We start from the raw sequence: 22,239 nt of genomic DNA on the forward strand, positions 1-22,239 counted from the left end.
AAAAATAGTGCGATATCTTGCAGAGGGATGCAGCACTCTTAAAATTGCAAAGCTTCTGAAGCGTGATCATCGAACAATCAAGCGTTTCATTCAAAATAGTCAACAGGGTCGCAAGAAGCGTGTGGAAAAACCAAGGCGCAAAATAACTGCCCATGAACTGAGAAAAGTCAAGCGTGCAGCTGCCAAGATGCCACTTGCCACCAGTTTGGCCATATTTCAGAGCTGCAACATCACTGGAGTGCCCAAAAGCACAAGGTGTGCAATACTCAGAGACATGGCCAAGGTAAGAAAGGCTGAAAGACGACCACCACTGAACAAGACACACAAGCTGAAACGTCAAGACTGGGCCAAGAAATATCTCAAGACTGATTTTTCTAAGGTTTTATGGACTGATGAAATGAGAGTGAGTCTTGATGGGCCAGATGGATGGGCCCGTGGCTGGATTGGTAAAGGGCAGAGAGCTCCAGTCCGACTCAGACGCCAGCAAGGTGGAGGTGGAGTACTGGTTTGGGCTGGTATCATCAAAGATGAGCTTGTGGGGCCTTTTCGGGTTGAGGATGGAGTCAAGCTCAACTCCCAGTCCTACTGCCAGTTTCTGGAAGACACCTTCTTCAAGCAGTGGTACAGGAAGAAGTCTGCATCCTTCAAGAAAAACATGATTTTCATGCAGAACAATGCTCCATCACACGCGTCCAAGTACTCCACAGCGTGGCTGGCAAGAAAGGGTATAAAAGAAGAAAATCTAATGACATGGCCTCCTTGTTCACCTGATCTGAACCCCATTGAGAACCTGTGGTCCATCATCAAATGATTGAGATTTACAAGGAGGGAAAACAGTACACCCCTCTGAACAGTGTCTGGGAGGCTGTGGTTGCTGCTGCACGCAATGTTGATGGTGAACAGATCAAAACACTGACAGAATCCATGGATGGCAGGCTTTTGAGTGTCCTTGCAAAGAAAGGTGGCTATATTGGTCACTGATTTGTTTTTGTTTTGTTTTTGAATGTCAGAAATGTATATTTGTGAATGTTGAGATGTTATATTGGTTTCACTGGTAAAAATAAATAATTGAAATGGGTATATATTAGTTTTTTGTTAAGTTGCCTAATAATTATGCACAGTAATAGTCACCTGCACACACAGATATCCCCCTAAAATAGCTAAAACTAAAAACAAACTAAAAACTACTTCCAAAAATATTCAGCTTTGATATTAATGAGTTTTTTGGGTTCATTGAGAACATGGTTGTTGTTCAATAATACAATTAATCCTCAAAAATACAACTTGCCTAATAATTCTGCACTCCCTGTAGTGCACCCCTCTCTCCTTATAGTGCACCCCTCTCTCCTTATAGTGCACCCCTCTCTCCATATAGTGCACCCCTCTCTCCTTATAGTTCACTTCTCTCCATATAGTGCACCCCTCTCTCCTTATAGTGCACCCCTCTCTCCATATAGTGCACCCCTCTCTCCTTATAGTTCACTTCTCTCCATATAGTGCACCCCTCTCTCCATATAGTGCACCCCTTTCTCCTTATAGTGCACCCCTTTCTCCATATAGTGCACCCCTCTCTCCTTATAGTGCACCCCTCTCTCCATATAGTGCACCCCTCTCTCCTTATAGTGCACTCCTCTCTCCTTATAGTGCACCCCTCCCTCCTTATAGTGCACCTCTCTCTCCATATAGTGCACCCCTCTCTCCTTATAGTGCACCCCTCTCTCCTTATAGTGCACCCCTCTCTCCATATAGTGCACCCCTTTCTCCATATAGTGCACCCCTTTCTCCATATAGTGCACCCCTTTCTCCATATAGTGCACCCCTCTCTCCTTATAGTGCACCCCTCTCTCCTTATAATGCACCCCTCTCTCCTTATAGTGCACCCCTCTCTCCTTATAGTGCACCCCTCTCTCCTTATAGTGCACCCCTCTCTCCATATAGTGCACCCCTCTCTCCTTATAGTGCACCCCTCTCTCCTTATAGTGCACCCCTCTCTCTATATAGTGCACCCCTCTCTCCATATAGTGCACCCCTCTCTCCTTATAGTGCACCCCTCTCTCCTTATAGTGCACCCCTCTCTCCTTATAGTGCACCCCTCTCTCCATATAGTGCACCCCTCTCTCCTTATAGTGCACCCCTCTCTCCTTATAGTGCACCCCTCTCTCCATATAGTGCACCCCTCTCTCCTTATAGTGCACCTCTCTCCATATAGTCCACCCCTCTCTCCATATAGTGCACCCCTCTCTCCTTATAGTGCACCCCTCTCTCCATATAGTGCACCCCTCTCTCCTTATAGTGCACCCCTCTCTCCTTATAGTGCACCCCTCTCTTAATATGCTGCACCCCTCTCTCCATATAGTGCACCCCTCTCTCCATATATAGCACCCCTCTCTCCTTATAGTGCACCCCTCTCTCCATATAGTGCACCCCTCTCTCCATATAGTGCACCCCTCTCTCCATATAGTGCACCCCTCTCTCCTTATAGTGCACCCCTCTCTCCATATAGTGCACCCCTCTCTCCTTATAGTTCACCTCTCTCCTTATAGTGCACCCCTCTCTCCATATAGTGCACCCCTCTCTCCATATAGTGCACCCCTCTCTCCATATAGTGCACCCCTCTCTCCTTATAGTGCACCCCTCTCTCCTTATAGTGCACCCCTCTCTCCATATAGTGCACCCCTCTCTCCTTATAGTGCACCCCTCTCTCCTTATAGTTCACTTCTCTCCATATAGTGCACCCCTTTCTCCTTATAGTGCACCCCTCTCTCCTTATAGTGCACCCCTCTCTCCATATAGTGCACCCCTCTCTCCTTATAGTGCACCCCTCTCTCCTTATAGTGCACCCCTCTCTCCTTATAGTGCACTCCTCTCTCCATATATTGCACCCCTCTCTCCTTATAGTTCACCTCTCTCCATATAGTGCACCCCTCTCTCCATATAGTGCACCCCTCTCTCCTTATAGTGCACCCCTCTCTCCTTATAGTGCACCCCTCTCTCCTTATAGTGCACCCCTCTCTCCATATAGTGCACCCCTCTCTCCATATAGTGCACCCCTCTCTCCATATAGTGCACCCCTCTCTCCTTATAGTGCACCCCTCTCTCCTTATAGTGCACCCCTCTCTCCTTATAGTGCACCCCTCTCTCCATATAGTGCACCCCTCTCTCCTTATAGTGCACCCCTCTCTCCTTATAGTGCACCCCTCTCTCCATATAGTGCACCCCTCTCTCCTTATAGTGCACCCCTCTCTCCTTATAGTGCACCTCTCTCTCCATATAGTGCACCCCTCTCTTCATATAGTGCACCCCTCTCTCCATATAGTGCACCCCTCTCTCCTTATAGTGCACCCCTCTCTCCTTATAGTGCACCCCTCTCTCCATATAGTGCACCCCTCTCTCCATATAGTGCACCCCTCTCTCCTTATAGTTCACTTCTCTCCATATAGTGCACCCCTCTCTCCATATAGTGCACCTCTCTCTCCTTATAGTGCACCCCTTTCTCCTTATAGTGCACCCCTCTCTCCTTATAGTGCACCCTCTCTCCTTATAGTGCACCCCTTTCTCCATATAGTGCACCCCTCTCTCCTTATAGTGCACCCCTCTCTCCTTATAGTGCACCCCTCTCTTAATATGCTGCACCCCTCTCTCCATATAGTGCACCCCTTTCTCCTTATAGTGCACCCCTCTCTCCATATAGTGCACCCCTCTCTCCTTATAGTGCACCCCTCTCTCCTTATAGTGCACCCCTCTCTCCTTATAGTTCACTTCTCTCCATATAGTGCACCCCTTTCTCCTTATAGTGCACCCCTCTCTCCTTATAGTGCACCCCTCTCTCCTTATAGTGCACCCCTCTCTCCATATAGTGCACCCCTCTCTCCTTATAGTGCACCCCTCTCTCCTTATAGTTCACCCCTCTCTCCTTATAGTTCACTTCTCTCCATATAGTGCACCCCTTTCTCCTTATAGTGCACCCCTCTCTCCTTATAGTGCACCCCTCTCTCCTTATAGTGCACCCCTCTCTCCATATAGTGCACCCCTCTCTCCTTATAGTGCACCCCTCTCTCCTTATAGTGCACCCCTCTCTCCATATAGTGCACCCCTCTCTCCTTATAGTGCACCCCTCTCTCCATATAGTGCACCCCTCTCTCCTTATAGTGCACCCCTCTCTCCTTATAGTGCACCCCTCTCTCCTTATAGTGCACCCCTCTCTCCTTATAGTGCACCCCTCTCTCCATATAGTGCACCCCTCTCTCCTTATAGTGCACCCCTCTCTCCATATAGTGCACCCCTCTCTCCTTATAGTGCTCTTCTCTTTCCTTATAGTGCACCCCTTTCTCCATATAGTGCACCCCTCTCTCCATATAGTGCACCCCTCTCTCCATATAGTGCACCCCTCTCTCCATATAGTGCACCCCTCTCTCCTTATAGTGCACCCCTCTCTCCTTATAGTGCACCCCTTTCTCCTTATAGTGCACCCCTCTCTCCTTATAGTGCACCCCTTTCTCCTTATAGTGCACCCTCTCTCCTTATAGTGCACCCCTCTCTCCTTATAGTGCACCCCTCTCTCCTTATAGCGCACCCCTCTCTCCATATAGCGCACCCCTTTCTCCATATAGTGCACCCCTCTCTCCATATAGTGCACCCCTCTCTCCATATAGTGCACCCCTCTCTCCATATAGTGCACCCCTCTCTCCTTATAGTGCACCCCTCTCTCCTTATAGTGCACCCCTCTCTCCATATAGTGCACCCCTCTCTCCTTATAGTGCACCCCTCTCTCTATATAGTGCACCCCTTTCTCCTTATAGTGCACCCCTTTCTCCATATAGTGCACCCCTCTCTCCATATAGTGCACCCCTCTCTCCATATAGTGCACCCCTCTCTCCATATAGTGCACCCCTCTCTCCTTATAGTGCACCCCTCTCTCCTTATAGTGCACCTTCTCTCCTTATTATGCACCCCTCTCTCCATATAGTGCACCCCTCTCTCCTTATAGTGCTCTTCTCTTTCCTTATAGTGCACCCCTTTCTCCATATAGTGCACCCCTCTCTCCATATAGTGCACCCCTCTCTCCTTATAGTGCACCCCTCTCTCCATATAGTGCACCCCTCTCTCCTTATAGTGCACCCCTCTCTCCTTATAGTGCACCCCTTTCTCCTTATAGTGCACCCCTCTCTCCTTATAGTGCACCCCTTTCTCCTTATAGTGCACCCTCTCTCCTTATAGTGCACCCCTCTCTCCTTATAGTGCACCCCTCTCTCCTTATAGTGCTCTTCTCTTTCCTTATAGTGCACCCCTCTCTCCATATAGTGCACCCCTCTCTCCATATAGTGCACCCCTCTCTCCATATAGTGCACCCCTCTCTCCATATAGTGCACCCCTCTCTCCTTATAGTGCACCCCTCTCTCCTTATAGTGCACCCCTTTCTCCTTATAGTGCACCCCTCTCTCCTTATAGTGCACCCCTTTCTCCTTATAGTGCACCCTCTCTCCTTATAGTGCACCCCTCTCTCCTTATAGTGCACCCCTCTCTCCTTATAGCGCACCCCTCTCTCCATATAGCGCACCCCTTTCTCCATATAGTGCACCCCTCTCTCCATATAGTGCACCCCTCTCTCCATATAGTGCACCCCTCTCTCCATATAGTGCACCCCTCTCTCCTTATAGTGCACCCCTCTCTCCTTATAGTGCACCCCTCTCTCCATATAGTGCACCCCTCTCTCCTTATAGTTCACTTCTCTCCATATAGTGCACCCCTCTCTCCTTATAGTGCACCCCTCTCTCCATATAGTGCACCCCTCTCTCCTTTTAGTTCACTTCTCTCCATATAGTGCACCCCTCTCTCCATATAGTGCACCCCTTTCTCCTTATAGTGCACCCCTTTCTCCATATAGTGCACCCCTCTCTCCTTATAGTGCACCCCTCTCTCCATATAGTGCACCCCTCTCTCCTTATAGTGCACTCCTCTCTCCTTATAGTGCACCCCTCCCTCCTTATAGTGCACCTCTCTCTCCATATAGTGCACCCCTCTCTCCTTATAGTGCACCCCTCTCTCCTTATAGTGCACCCCTCTCTCCATATAGTGCACCCCTTTCTCCATATAGTGCACCCCTTTCTCCATATAGTGCACCCCTTTCTCCATATAGTGCACCCCTCTCTCCTTATAGTGCACCCCTCTCTCCTTATAATGCACCCCTCTCTCCTTATAGTGCACCCCTCTCTCCTTATAGTGCACCCCTCTCTCCTTATAGTGCACCCCTCTCTCCATATAGTGCACCCCTCTCTCCTTATAGTGCACCCCTCTCTCCTTATAGTGCACCCCTCTCTCTATATAGTGCACCCCTCTCTCCATATAGTGCACCCCTCTCTCCTTATAGTGCACCCCTCTCTCCTTATAGTGCACCCCTCTCTCCTTATAGTGCACCCCTCTCTCCATATAGTGCACCCCTCTCTCCTTATAGTGCACCCCTCTCTCCTTATAGTGCACCCCTCTCTCCATATAGTGCACCCCTCTCTCCTTATAGTGCACCTCTCTCCATATAGTCCACCCCTCTCTCCATATAGTGCACCCCTCTCTCCTTATAGTGCACCCCTCTCTCCATATAGTGCACCCCTCTCTCCTTATAGTGCACCCCTCTCTCCTTATAGTGCACCCCTCTCTTAATATGCTGCACCCCTCTCTCCATATAGTGCACCCCTCTCTCCATATATAGCACCCCTCTCTCCTTATAGTGCACCCCTCTCTCCATATAGTGCACCCCTCTCTCCATATAGTGCACCCCTCTCTCCATATAGTGCACCCCTCTCTCCTTATAGTGCACCCCTCTCTCCATATAGTGCACCCCTCTCTCCTTATAGTTCACCTCTCTCCTTATAGTGCACCCCTCTCTCCATATAGTTCACCCCTCTCTCCATATAGTGCACCCCTCTCTCCATATAGTGCACCCCTCTCTCCTTATAGTGCACCCCTCTCTCCTTATAGTGCACCCCTCTCTCCATATAGTGCACCCCTCTCTCCTTATAGTGCACCCCTCTCTCCTTATAGTTCACTTCTCTCCATATAGTGCACCCCTTTCTCCTTATAGTGCACCCCTCTCTCCTTATAGTGCACCCCTCTCTCCATATAGTGCACCCCTCTCTCCTTATAGTGCACCCCTCTCTCCTTATAGTGCACCCCTCTCTCCTTATAGTGCACTCCTCTCTCCATATATTGCACCCCTCTCTCCTTATAGTTCACCTCTCTCCATATAGTGCACCCCTCTCTCCATATAGTGCACCCCTCTCTCCTTATAGTGCACCCCTCTCTCCTTATAGTGCACCCCTCTCTCCTTATAGTGCACCCCTCTCTCCATATAGTGCACCCCTCTCTCCATATAGTGCACCCCTCTCTCCATATAGTGCACCCCTCTCTCCTTATAGTGCACCCCTCTCTCCTTATAGTGCACCCCTCTCTCCTTATAGTGCACCCCTCTCTCCATATAGTGCACCCCTCTCTCCTTATAGTGCACCCCTCTCTCCTTATAGTGCACCCCTCTCTCCATATAGTGCACCCCTCTCTCCTTATAGTGCACCCCTCTCTCCTTATAGTGCACCTCTCTCTCCATATAGTGCACCCCTCTCTTCATATAGTGCACCCCTCTCTCCATATAGTGCACCCCTCTCTCCTTATAGTGCACCCCTCTCTCCTTATAGTGCACCCCTCTCTCCATATAGTGCACCCCTCTCTCCATATAGTGCACCCCTCTCTCCTTATAGTTCACTTCTCTCCATATAGTGCACCCCTCTCTCCATATAGTGCACCTCTCTCTCCTTATAGTGCACCCCTTTCTCCTTATAGTGCACCCCTCTCTCCTTATAGTGCACCCTCTCTCCTTATAGTGCACCCCTTTCTCCATATAGTGCACCCCTCTCTCCTTATAGTGCACCCCTCTCTCCTTATAGTGCACCCCTCTCTTAATATGCTGCACCCCTCTCTCCATATAGTGCACCCCTTTCTCCTTATAGTGCACCCCTCTCTCCATATAGTGCACCCCTCTCTCCTTATAGTGCACCCCTCTCTCCTTATAGTGCACCCCTCTCTCCTTATAGTTCACTTCTCTCCATATAGTGCACCCCTTTCTCCTTATAGTGCACCCCTCTCTCCTTATAGTGCACCCCTCTCTCCTTATAGTGCACCCCTCTCTCCATATAGTGCACCCCTCTCTCCTTATAGTGCACCCCTCTCTCCTTATAGTTCACCCCTCTCTCCTTATAGTTCACTTCTCTCCATATAGTGCACCCCTTTCTCCTTATAGTGCACCCCTCTCTCCTTATAGTGCACCCCTCTCTCCTTATAGTGCACCCCTCTCTCCATATAGTGCACCCCTCTCTCCTTATAGTGCACCCCTCTCTCCTTATAGTGCACCCCTCTCTCCATATAGTGCACCCCTCTCTCCTTATAGTGCACCCCTCTCTCCATATAGTGCACCCCTCTCTCCTTATAGTGCACCCCTCTCTCCTTATAGTGCACCCCTCTCTCCTTATAGTGCACCCCTCTCTCCTTATAGTGCACCCCTCTCTCCATATAGTGCACCCCTCTCTCCTTATAGTGCACCCCTCTCTCCATATAGTGCACCCCTCTCTCCTTATAGTGCTCTTCTCTTTCCTTATAGTGCACCCCTTTCTCCATATAGTGCACCCCTCTCTCCATATAGTGCACCCCTCTCTCCATATAGTGCACCCCTCTCTCCATATAGTGCACCCCTCTCTCCTTATAGTGCACCCCTCTCTCCTTATAGTGCACCCCTTTCTCCTTATAGTGCACCCCTCTCTCCTTATAGTGCACCCCTTTCTCCTTATAGTGCACCCTCTCTCCTTATAGTGCACCCCTCTCTCCTTATAGTGCACCCCTCTCTCCTTATAGCGCACCCCTCTCTCCATATAGCGCACCCCTTTCTCCATATAGTGCACCCCTCTCTCCATATAGTGCACCCCTCTCTCCATATAGTGCACCCCTCTCTCCATATAGTGCACCCCTCTCTCCTTATAGTGCACCCCTCTCTCCTTATAGTGCACCCCTCTCTCCATATAGTGCACCCCTCTCTCCTTATAGTGCACCCCTCTCTCTATATAGTGCACCCCTTTCTCCTTATAGTGCACCCCTTTCTCCATATAGTGCACCCCTCTCTCCATATAGTGCACCCCTCTCTCCATATAGTGCACCCCTCTCTCCATATAGTGCACCCCTCTCTCCTTATAGTGCACCCCTCTCTCCTTATAGTGCACCTTCTCTCCTTATTATGCACCCCTCTCTCCATATAGTGCACCCCTCTCTCCTTATAGTGCTCTTCTCTTTCCTTATAGTGCACCCCTTTCTCCATATAGTGCACCCCTCTCTCCATATAGTGCACCCCTCTCTCCATATAGTGCACCCCTCTCTCCATATAGTGCACCCCTCTCTCCTTATAGTGCACCCCTCTCTCCTTATAGTGCACCCCTTTCTCCTTATAGTGCACCCCTCTCTCCTTATAGTGCACCCCTTTCTCCTTATAGTGCACCCTCTCTCCTTATAGTGCACCCCTCTCTCCTTATAGTGCACCCCTCTCTCCTTATAGTGCTCTTCTCTTTCCTTATAGTGCACCCCTCTCTCCATATAGTGCACCCCTCTCTCCATATAGTGCACCCCTCTCTCCATATAGTGCACCCCTCTCTCCATATAGTGCACCCCTCTCTCCTTATAGTGCACCCCTCTCTCCTTATAGTGCACCCCTTTCTCCTTATAGTGCACCCCTCTCTCCTTATAGTGCACCCCTTTCTCCTTATAGTGCACCCTCTCTCCTTATAGTGCACCCCTCTCTCCTTATAGTGCACCCCTCTCTCCTTATAGCGCACCCCTCTCTCCATATAGCGCACCCCTTTCTCCATATAGTGCACCCCTCTCTCCATATAGTGCACCCCTCTCTCCATATAGTGCACCCCTCTCTCCATATAGTGCACCCCTCTCTCCTTATAGTGCACCTTCTCTGCTTATTATGCACCCCTCTCTCCATATAGTGCACCCCTCTCTCCTTATAGTGCACCTCTCTCTCCATATAGTGCACCCCTCTCTCCTTATAGTGCACCCCTCTCTCCATATAGTGCACCCCTCTCTCCATATAGTGCACCCCTCTCTCCTTATAGTGCACCCCTCTCTCCATATAGTGCACCCCTCTCTCCTTATAGTGCACCTCTCTCTCCATATAGTGCACCCCTCTCTCCACATAGTGCACCCCTCTCTCTATATAGTGCACCCCTCTCTCCTTATAGTGCACCCCTCTCTCCTTATAGTGCACCTCTCTCTCCATATAGTGCACCCCTCTCTCCTTATAGTGCACCCCTCTCTCCATATAGTGCACCCCTCTCTCCTTATAGTGCACCCCTCTCTCCATATAGTGCACCCCTCTCTCCTTATAGTGCACCCCTCTCTCCATATAGTGCACCCCTCTCTCCTTATAGTGCACCCCTCTCTCCATATAGTGCACCCCTCTCTCCATATAGTGCACCCCTTTCTCCTTATAGTGCACCTCTCTCTCCATATAGTGCACCCCTCTCTCCATATAGTGCACCCCTCTCTCCATATAGTGCACCCCTCTCTCCTTATAGTGCACCCCTCTCTCCATATAGTGCACCCCTCTCTCCATATAGTGCAACCCTCTCTCCTTATAGTGCACCCCTCTCTCCTTATAGTGCACCCCTCTCTCCATATAGTGCACCCCTCTCTCCTTATAGTGCACCTCTCTCTCCATATAGTGCACCCCTCTCTCCATATAGTGCACCCCTCTCTCCATATAGTGCACCCCTCTCTCCATATAGTGCACCCCTCTCTCCTTATAGTGCACCCCTCTCTCTATATAGTGCACCCCTCTCTCCTTATAGTGCACCCCTCTCTCCATATAGTGCACCCCTCTCTCCATATAGTGCACCCCTCTCTCCTTATAGTGCACCCCTCTCTCCATATAGTGCACCCCTCTCTCCATATAGTGCACCCCTCTCTCCTTATAGTGCACCCCTCTCTCTATATAGTGCACCCCTCTCTCCATATAGTGCACCCCTCTCTCCTTATAGTGCACCCCTTTCTCCATATAGTGCACCCCTCTCTCCACATAGTGCACCCCTCTCTCCATATAGTGCACCCCTCTCTCCTTATAGTGCACCCCTCTCTCCATATAGTGCACCCCTCTCTCCTTATAGTGCACCCCTCTCTCCATATAGTGCACCCCTCTCTCCTTATAGTGCACCCCTCTCTCCTTATAGTGCACCCCTCTCTCCTTATAGTGCACCCCTCTCTCCATATAGTGCACCCCTTTCTCCATATAGTGCACCCCTCTCTCCACATAGTGCACCCCTCTCTCCATATAGTGCACCCCTCTCTCCTTATAGTGCACCCCTCTCTCCATATAGTGCACCCCTCTCTCCTTATAGTGCACGTCTCTGATTTGCTCATCTGCTGTGGGGTCTGTGATTGCTCAGGTGGGCATCATTCACACACATCCTGCATTCAGGTCCCCGTCCTTATGTACCTGTGTGACTGTGGTGGAGGAGAACATGGAGCGGTCATACTCCCAGCCCTGGTCACAGCTGTGCACCGTGGAATGGTCCTCTCCTTGGGATGTGTTCTGGAGCGGCTTGGAGAACATCTCACAGGAGCTGAAGGAGCCGTCTGGGTTCTGGGGGAGGTTGATGAGCAGAAGGTCTTCATGGCTGCGGTTGTCGGGTCTCCTGTGGTTGGGGATGGTGCAGTGATGAGGTGGCACAGCAGAGATGAAGTTGTGCTGGAGGAAATGGAGGGGAACAATGATCCGGACAAGACTCAGGATCAGTATGATGCGGAGCTGAAATTTGCCAAATCCACCGGCCTCATTGAGCAATTCCTCAAAGCTGAGCAACACCGGAGGAGAAGCGGTGGCTAGAGGCAGAACCTCCATGGAATTGGAGCTGGATGCCATGTGCATGTCTAGAGCTTCACCTGCTCCAAACCCTCCACAAGCTGCACCTTCCAGTAATAAGCTACTTATATGAGGATCCGGAGGAAGTGACAGTGACAACCCTCACATTACAGGGCACACCTTATTACAGGGCACACCTTCTTATAGGGCACTCTACATGGCACACAGTATTACAGGAAAACTACTGCCTGATTGGAACGTTAAAGCAAAATAATAAACTTTATTGTGTTCTAAGTATTAAAAACGGAGTCACAGACCGATATGCAAATCTCAGCGTGTCAGGCTCGGGTGTATCCCCAGATACTCCAGTAAGGTTTGTGCTTCCTATCTCTAAATGTATCAGTAGAGTACAGGAACAGTATTCTCTCTACAACCTAAAAAGCTTTCGTAACACCGTCCATGAATACGCCCCGAGTGGCATTACCACACCTACGCCCTTGTTCTAGCTGGATATACAATCTCAATGGCATTTTGTACATTTATTTCAGCTCCCATAAATTGTGCATTTCCTGTTATGTATCTGTTTATGTTCAAATGTAATGTGCCTGGTTCACCAGCGGGTGGCAGTGCGGTATGCCAGACCTAGCAGGGGAATTACGTGTGAGGTCACGGTGTGAGCAGTAGGTGGGCCGAGGTAAGTACAGTTCTGGTTACTCACGGTTATGTCATCCCTGGGCAGGCTCGCATAAGTGATGAGGAGAACGGCACAAGGATTCTCTGGGGCACACTCTGGTGTAAGGGGCACTGGCCAGATGGTGGTTCGAGGTGCCCTTGGTGGTCTGTATTAATGTGCCAGTGGCAAGGTCCCTTGTAGTCGTGACGCCAGTACCTTTTGTATGGAGGTACAACCATTTACTGTAGTGTTAATGGAAGAACTTGAGACTGAGACAGGAAGAATGCAATCCAGGGTAGAACTTTACTGAAGATGACTTCTGCTAACAGTACATCCAAAGTATTAAACAGTTTCTTAGTACAGAGGTAACACTGCTGCAGGTCCTCTGCTGACAGGTGTAACTGTCCTTTTCTAGCTATTAAATGTAATTAAATCGTAGCCTTACGGGTAAAGGACTTCAGGGCTGGTCCTGGTGATCCCGGTTCAGGCTGGTGAAGTTGCCGGAGGCCGGTGACTCCTTCACTTGGGAATCCAAAGGTCCTAAGGCACTAGTAGAAAATGGCCATAACCCTTTGGGGGTCTATTTCTTTAGTATTTTCTGAGTAAATGGAGCACTTCAGCTCTGGGCTGAAATCTGGCTGAGAGCACAAGATTGCAGACAGCACACACCACACACTGCTAGACTGCACTGGTCCACACTGGCTAGGCCTGAGCTGGACTATATATATGGGAGGTATTATCTACCCCTAGTGGTAAGCTCAGTGTAATGCAGCTAGACACACTTGTAAGCAGGGATCATGCATAAAAATGCATTGCAGCATAAAAACAGGCTATATAAAGCATAAAAAGCATAATACAACAACTTTGCAGTACCCACGAGGGTAGTGGGACACTGCATACCCCTCTTTTTTAACCTGTGTCGACCTCACATGAAGATGAAGGTCATCTCCTGAAAAATGCAAAAAGAGAACAATCCTGCAGGCATGAAGAACAGTACTATAACCCATAACAATACCTTTTCTCGAAATCTGAAAAGCAATTGGTTAGGCATAATTGTAAATATCAGGTGTGGCGAAACCAACCTCGCCACTGGGTTTTGGAGAGGCCTGTTTATCAACCTCTTGCCTCAGGATTATGGCCCATACTAACTTTTAAACCCCTGAACCGATTCAAGTGAATTTTGGATAGGCTTGTCCCCAAGTTATACTGTTTAAATTGATGTAAGTTATATGTATGGCCAATGTAAACTCACAAAGTTGTAACAATTTATAATAAGTGTAACTTGTCAGCTTGGGAGGAATATGCTGGGTGTGTTTCTATTGTGCCATTGTCCCATTGTGTGTTTAAATGGTGATGTCTGTCCTGTTGTCTGCACATGTGTATTGGTGATTTCTCTTTGTCTTGAGAGATAATTGGATTACGCCTCAGGTGTCTCCAGGGCAGAGAGGAGGAAACCATGATGCATTGTGGGGATGTATTGTCTCTGTGTATCCTACAGTGCTGCATATCTGTCCTATGTCACAGTCTTCATTCTGGTCCCCTAGGGGCGTGTACACCAGATGGGTTGGTTGTTTTATACCTCCCTGTGGGCGGACCTGTATTTGCAAACAACTGTAATAAAAACCAGGCTGGGTGTGCCAGCACCTCAGACCACTGCTTGACCCTCAACACGGAGCCTTGTCTCGTTATTGGGGGGATCCGCTGTATGCTGTTAGAGACTGATTGCCAGGAGGGTAAGCTGATTCTTGTTCGTCTGCTAGCAGCTATTCGTGAGGTTCCAGTTTGGAGTGCTATTTTGTATCCAGTTCGGGAGGTTGGTGTCCTGCAGTAGCTGTTCCTGTCTCTCAGAAAAGGGGCATATCGCCTAAACGGATTTTAACCCCTTGTCTGCTGAAATGGTCCGTTACATTGGTGGCAAGCAGCGGGATCTTTCCTACAGCCAGAAGGACAGCTACAGGAGACACCATTTCTTTGGATTTTACAACTTAAGGGCAACGCATGTCTCAGTACAGCGACCCTAAAAGCACCAGGATGGAACCAGCAGTGGAGTACAGATACTCTGTGGAGGAATTTGACCGTATGATGTGGTTGCGGCTGAACTTCTTCGGACCCAATCCAGCTGAGAAATACGTGAAGTTCGTGAGGAGTCTAGTGTTCAAGACCCTACTATACCGAGCAGAAGGTGACGGTCAGCTGCCACGTTGGGTGGACCTCCACCGGAAGTTACAGCTGCGGGACAGAGAGAGCTCAGTCTCCTCTCCCCAGCGGCAGAGTGTCCAGCAGGGAATCGGGAGCCCAGTCTCCATTCCCCAGCGGCAGTGTGAATTGCAGGGAATTGGGAGCCCAGTCTCCATTCCCCAGCGGCAGTGTGAAGTGAAGGGAGAGGAGAGCAGCGTCCTCCCTCCCCAGCGACAGGCTGAGTTACAGGGGGCAGAGGTAGTTGTTCCTGCCCCCCAGCAGCAGAGTGATACGCCGGGAAGGCAGTGTGAAGTGCAGGGAGAGGAGAGCAGCGTCCTCCCTCCCCAGCGGCAGGCTGAGTTACAGGGGGCAGAGGTAGTTGTCCCTGCCCCCCCAGCAGCAGAGTGAGATGCCGGGAAGGCAGTGTGAAATGCAGGGAGAGGAGAGCAGCGTCCTCCCTCCCCAGCGGCAGGCTGAGTTACAGGGGGCAGAGGTAGTGGTCCCTGCCCCCCAGCAGCAGAGTGATTTTTTGGGAATTGGGAGCCCAGTCTCCATTTCCCAGCGGCAGAGTGTCCAGCAGGGAATAGAGAGCCCAGTCTCCTTTCCCCAGCAGCAGGACACTGTATTGGGAGCGGAGACGGTCGGTCGCCCTCCCCAGCGGCTGGAAGTATGTATGGGAGAGGAGCTCGTTACCCCCTCTCCCCAGCGGCAGCTTAACGCACCAGGGGGAGACAGTAACCCCCACAACAGTGCAGATGGGACCGTGGTCTCTGCACCTACAGCACAGGGGGTAGAGACAGTCGGTCTCCCCCTCCAACAACCAGACTCTAAGCCAGGGAGCAACACAGAGACCGGGAGTACCAGCTTCCAACATAACCTTGGTGGACTCACTGGACAGAGACAGGCTACCAAATGCAACAGGTCCAGTATTGGGTTGTGGGTGGGCTACCAGACTAACTCAGGTACCGACCGGCGTGAGGTCAGGTATCTGGTTAGTCTTCCCTGGTGGGGGGAGATGTGTGGCGAAACCAACCTCGCCACTGGGTTTTGGAGAGGCCTGTTTATCAGCCTCTTGCCTCAGGATTATGGCCCATACTAACTTTTAAACCCCTGAACCGATTCAAGTGAATTTTGGATAGGTTTGTCCCCAAGTTATACTGTTTAAATTGATGTAAGTTATATGTATGGCCAATGTAAACTCACAAAGTTGTAACAATTTATAATAAGTGTAACTTGTCAGCTTGGGAGGAATATGCTGGGTGTGTTTCTATTGTGCCATTGTCCCATTGTGTGTTTAAATGGTGATGTCTGTCCTGTTGTCTGCACATGTGTATTGGTGATTTCTCTTTGTCTTGAGAGATAATTGGATTACGCCTCGGGTGTCTCCAGGGCAGAGAGGAGGAAACCATGATGCATTGTGGGGATGTATTGTCTCTGTGTATCCGTATCCTACAGTGATGCATATCTGTCCTATGTCACCGTCTTCATTCTGGTCCCCTAGGGGCGTGTACACCAGATGGGCTTGGTTGTTTTATACCTCCCTGTGGGTAGACCTGTATTTGCAAACAACTGTAATAAAAACCAGGCTGGGTGTGCCAGCACCTCAGACCCCTGCTTGACCCTCAACACGGAGCCTTGTCTCGTTATTGGGGGGATCCGCTGTATGCTGTTAGAGACTGATTGCCAGGAGTGTAAGCTGATTCCTGTTCGTCTGCTAGCAGCTATTCGTGAGGTTCCAGTTTGGAGTGCTATTTTGTATCCAGTTCGGGAGGCTGGTGTCCTGCAGTAGCTGTGCCTGTCTCTCAGAAAGGGGCATATCGCCTAAACGGATTTTAACCCCTTGTCTGCTGAAACGGTCCGTTACATCAGGCAAACATCAAGAATGGTGGTAACCAAGTGGAAAGGGACGTTGTTTCTTTTCTCTCTGAAGACTGATGAACAGGGGCGCTGACCTGGCACAGCAGAACAATAATACCAGTGTAACGGTCACGTACACACACACACAGGGGGGAGGGAAGTGACCACTGCGCTCCACCCTTACCCCTGGCCCTGCCTACTTGCCTCGCGAGTCCTAATGACAGGGGGCAACTGCACGGCAATCCCTAGCTTGGAATAAGTGCAGGGATGACAGACAGACAAACAACAGAACGTGAACGGACCGAGTCAATACCAGGAAAGCTACAAAGTACAAATGGAGCAAGCAGAGAATTGTCAGGAGAAGCCGGGGTCATAAATACCAGGAGAGTTGTGAAGTACCAAAGGAGTCAGCAGAGGATCGTCAGGAGGAGGCCGGGGTCAGAATACCAGGAGAGCAGCAAAGTACACAAGGAGCAGGCAGAGGATCGTCAGGAATTCAGCAGGAGGTAAGTACACCAGGAAAGACAAAATCACAGGAGGAACCTAAATTAACAGGCAACCTGTGGCCAGCAGGCTGCCTGTATTTATAGTGGGGAGTGAGAGTCATGTGACGTGGCCAGCGTCACATGACTGACAGACCAACCAGTCGAGCACCGAGTGATCAGCTCTGCGCTCAAGGCAGACTTAGGAGCAGGGGACCTCCCAGCTAGCAAAGCCGTCCTGGGAACGAGGTCAAACACAGATCCTCGCTCCAGAAGCTAAGCAGCAGGTCTGCGGCTAATGGGAGACCGAGTGCACCTTCGGAACCCCGTTACAGTACCCCCCCCTTTTACGAGCGGCCACCGGACCCAAAACTTCAGGCGATGGCTTTTCAGGGTGTTCTAAATGAAATTTTCGAACAAGTCTAGGAGCATGAACCTCCCTGGCAGGTACCCAAGATCTCTCTTCAGGTCCATACCCCTTCCAGTGAATCAGGTACTGCAAGGAATTATGCACCTTCCTGACATCCACTATTTTAGACACCACATACTCGACAGCATCATTAACAAGAACCGGCAGAGGCGATGGTACTACCGGTTCAAAATATTTTTTAAGCAGAGATTTATGGAACACATTATGAATGTGGAATGACTCGGGCAGCTCCAACCTAAATGATACCGGGTTAATCACCTCCGTGATCTTATATGGTCCAATAAAATGAGGAGCAAACTTTTTAGAATCTACCTTAAGAGAGAGATTCTTGGAGGACAACCATACCTTATCCCCAATCTGAAAATTCACCCCCCTTGAACGTCTACTATCGGCCTTGAGTTTCTGAGAACTTTGAGCCTTTTCTAAGTTCGATTGAACCCGGGCCCAAACTGTGCACAGGTCAGAGGAGAGCCTATCCGCCTCAGGGTTAGAGGAGGAGACGGATGACCCAGAATGAAAACGGGGATGGAAACCATGGTTACAAAAGAAAGGTGAAACCCCAGCAGAAGAATTGACACGGTTATTTAAAGCAAATTCAGCCAATGGAAGAAATTTCACCCATAATTAATTGCTGGTCATCAGCAACATACAACCTCAAGAATTGTTCCACAGACTGATTAAGGCGTTCAGTCTGCCCATTACTCTCAGGGTGGTAGGCAGAGGAAAAAGACAATGAAATTTCACATTTTTGACAGAAGGCCCTCCAGAATTTGGACACAAACTGCACACCCCTGTCAGAAACAATATTTTCCGGGATACCATGCAATCGAACAATTTCTTTCACAAAAATAGACGCCAGAGTTTTGGCATTCGGGAGTTTAGACAGGGGAATGAAATGGACCATCTTGCTAAACCTATCGACCACTACCCAAACTACAGTCTTACCCTCCGCAGGCGGTAGGTCAGTTATAAAGTCCATCGAGATATGGGACCAGGGTCTACTGGGAATGGGAAGGGGTCTTAGGTTACCAGCAGGGCGAGTCCTAGGTGTCTTGGACCTGGCACAAACCTCACAGGCTGACACATAGGACTTGACATCCCTAGTTAGAGTGGGCCACCAATAAGATCTAGAAAGCAGATCCTTAGTGCCCTCAACACCCGGATGTCCACAAAAGGCAGAATCGTGACACTCACCCAACAGCTGGAGACGAAATTGTACGGGAACAAACAACTTATCTGTTGGGGTGGATACCGGTGCCAGATGTTGTTCAGACCTAATGCGAGCCGAGATATTCTGGGTTAGAGCTGCTATGAAGATTTTTGCTGGTAGGATGGATTCAGGTGGTACCTCAGTAGATTGAAAAGCATGGAAGCTCCGAGATAATGCGTCCGCCTTCACATTTTTACTTCCCGGCCTGAACGTAATGGAAAAATCAAAACGAGTAAAAAACAGAGCCCATCTGGCTTGACGGGGATTCAACCTCTTAGCAGACTCGAGAAACATCAGATTTTTATGGTCAGTGACAACAGTTACACAATGCCTTGCCCCCTCCAGAAAATGCCTCCAATCCTCAAATGCCCATTTAATGGCCAGCAGCTCCCTATTCTCTATATCGTAGTTTCTCTCCGTGGGAGAGAATTTCCTGGAGAAGAAGGCACATGGTCTCAGGTTAGTGAGGCTAGCAGGACCTTGTGAAAGCACTGCTCCTGCGCCGTCCTCGGACGCATCCACCTCCACAATAAAAGGTTTCTCCTGATCAGGCTGGATCAGAATGGGAGTGCTACTGAATGCCTTTTTTAATTTTTCAAATGAAGAACTGGCCTCAGTAGACCAATTCTCCAAATCCGCCCCTTTCTTAGTAAGGTTGGTCAACGGTTTAGCAATTACGGAAAAATAGTAATTGGCGAAACCTAAGAACCATAGTAAGGCCTTTAAGGATGAAGGTCTTACCCATTCCTTAATTGCTAGTACCTTACCAGGATCCATCTTGAAGGCGTGAGGGGTCAGAACATGCCCTAGAAACAGAATCTCCTGTACACCAAAGACACATTTCTCTTGCTTAGCGGATAGCTGATTCTCCCTCAACACCTCTAATACTTGTTTAACATGAGACACATGGGATTCGAAGTCAGGAGAGAATATCAAAATGTCGTCAAGATAGACAATAACAAATTTACCTAAGAACTCCCTAAGAATGTCCTTCATGAAGTTTTGGAACACAGCTGGGGCATTGCTGAGTCCAAAAGGCATCACCTGATATTCAAAGTGTCCTACCGGAGTATTGAACGCTGTCTTCCATTCGTCTCCCTCCTTGATTCGGATTAGATTGTATGCCCCTTTCAGGTCAATTTTGGAAAACCAGATTGCCCCCAGAACCTGGTTAAATAAATCCGGAATTAATGGGAGGGAGTATCTATTCTGGACAGTGATTTTATTTAATTTCCGGTAATCGATACATGGCCTAAGACCACCATCTTTTTTCTTAACGAAGAAAAACCCCGCCCCCATAGGAGAGACAGAAGGTCTAATATGCCCTTTACCAAGGCTCTCCTTAATATAATCTTCCATGGCCTTGCGTTTGGGCTTAGAAAGATTATAAATTCGTCCCTTAGGAAACTTGGCCCCCTCTACTAGCTCTATAGTACAATCATAAGGTCTATGGGGGGGTAGAACCTCCGGGGTTGGTGATGAGAATACATCAGAATATTCCCTAACAACAGTGGGTAAAGTATCAGACTTTACTGAGACCCCAGCCTGTACCACGGACAAGCACGAGTCACACTTAGGCCCCCATCTCACCAACTCCCCATTGGACCAATCTATAGTGGGGTTATGTAGTCGGAGCCAAGGCAACCCTAGTACCACCTCAGCCGGTAGGTTCTCCAGGACTAAAAGGGAACATCTCTCTGAGTGGCACACACCCACAGTTAGAGAAATCTCCGAGGTACATGAGCTCACCGTACCACCAATAAGAGTAGTAGCATCAATAGCCATGACATGGATAGGAGTTGGTAAAGCAAACATTGGAATACCCAATCTTACAGCATACTCAGAGTCAATAAAGCTGGCCGCTGAGCCAGAATCAATAAAGGCCTTACCCGGCCATTTATCTACTCCCAGAGGAATCGTAATGGGTACCAAAAGCTTACATTTAGAAAAATCAGGCTGTACCTGGTCTTTAGGTTGCCTTGCCTTAGGAGATTTGACAGAGAGGACCTTCTTAGGACACTGGTTGATCCAATGGTCAGTGTAACAGACCGTTTCAGCAGACAAGGGGTTAAAATCCGTTTAGGCGATATGCCCCTTTCTGAGAGACAGGCACAGCTACTGCAGAACACCAAACTCCCGAACTGGATACAAAATAGCACTCCAAACTGGGACCTCACGAATAGCTGCTAGCAGACGAACAGGAATCAGCTTACACTCCTGGCAATCAGTCTCTAACAGCATACAGTGGATCCCCCCAATAACGAGACAAGGCTCCGTGTTGAGGGTCAAGCAGTGGTCTGAGGTGCTGGCACACCCAGCCTGGTTTTTATCACAGTTGTTGCAAATACAGGTCCGCCCACAGGGTTTTGAAATACAACCAATCAATATGTTACAACACATACAATGTAATTACAGCAACCAATCGTTCACGCCGCCAGAGGACCAGAAGGGAGACTGCGACACAGGACAGATACAACATATCCCCACAATGCATCATGGTTTCCTCCTCTCTGTCCCGGAGACAACCGAGGAGCAATCCAATTATCTCTCAGGACAAAGGGAAATCACCAATACACATGTGGGGACAACAGAACAGAAATCACCATTTAAACATACAATGTCACAACCCTTTTCAATACACAGACATTTAACATCCCACAATGCTACGAATTAGACCAGGAGTTCAAGTTAGTTCAAGTCCTTTGTGAACAAATGAGGCCTGGCTGATGAGAGGGCCCATAATCCTGGGGCAAGAGGCCAGCAGCCAGGCCCCTCCAAAACCCAGTGGCGAGGTTGGTTTCGCCACACATCTCCCCCTACCAGGGAAGACTAACCAGGTACCTGACCTCACGGTCAGTACCTGAGTTAGTCTGGCAGTCCACCCACAACCTAATACTGGACCAGTTGAATTTGGTAGCCTGTCTCTGTCCAGTGAGTCCACCAAGGTTATGTTGGTAGCTGGTACTCTTGGTCTCTGTGTTGCTCCCTGGCTTGGAGTGGAGGTTGCTTTGTGGGCAGGTATCAGCGGTACTCTGCCCTGGTGCCAGCGTTACCATGGAAGAAGCCTGGTTGGAGCCTGGTTGTTGGAGGGGGAGACCGACTGTCTCTTCCCCCTGTGCTGTAAGTGCAGAGACCACGGTCCCATCTGCACTGTTGTGGGGCTTACTGTCTCCCCCTGGTGCGTTAAGCTGCCGCTGGGGAGAGGGGGTAACGAGCTTCTCTCCCATACATACTTCCAGCCGCTGGGGAGGGCGACCGACCGTCTCCGCTCCCAATACAGTGTCCTGCTGCTGGGGAAAGGAGACTGGGCTCTCTATTCCCTGCTGGACACTCTGCCACTGGGGGACAGGACCGACTGTCTCTGCCCCCTGTAACTCCGCCTGCCGCTGGGGAATGGAGACTGGGCTCCCAATTCCCTGTACATCACTCGGCCGCTGGGGAATGGAGACTGGGCTCCCAATTCCCTGTACATCACACGGCCGCTGGGGAAAGGAGACTGGGCTCCCAATTCCCTGT

General features: G+C 49.6%; 1 protein-coding gene across 1 annotated transcript in view; it reads right to left on the reverse strand.

The window, feature by feature from the left end:
* The window catches only part of SLC22A7 (solute carrier family 22 member 7), a 199,027-nt gene extending 187,042 nt beyond the window's left edge, over positions 1-11,985 (reverse strand). Inside the window, exon 1 of the mRNA XM_040427668.1 lies at positions 11,528-11,985. Coding sequence (XP_040283602.1) covers positions 11,528-11,959 — 432 coding nt within the window. The 5' untranslated portion in view covers positions 11,960-11,985. The remainder of the gene's footprint in view (positions 1-11,527) is intronic.
* Positions 11,986-22,239: the final 10,254 nt, after the last annotated feature.

This window comes from Bufo bufo, chromosome 4, assembly GCF_905171765.1.
Source record: "Bufo bufo chromosome 4, aBufBuf1.1, whole genome shotgun sequence".
Lineage (NCBI taxonomy): Eukaryota > Metazoa > Chordata > Amphibia > Anura > Bufonidae > Bufo > Bufo bufo.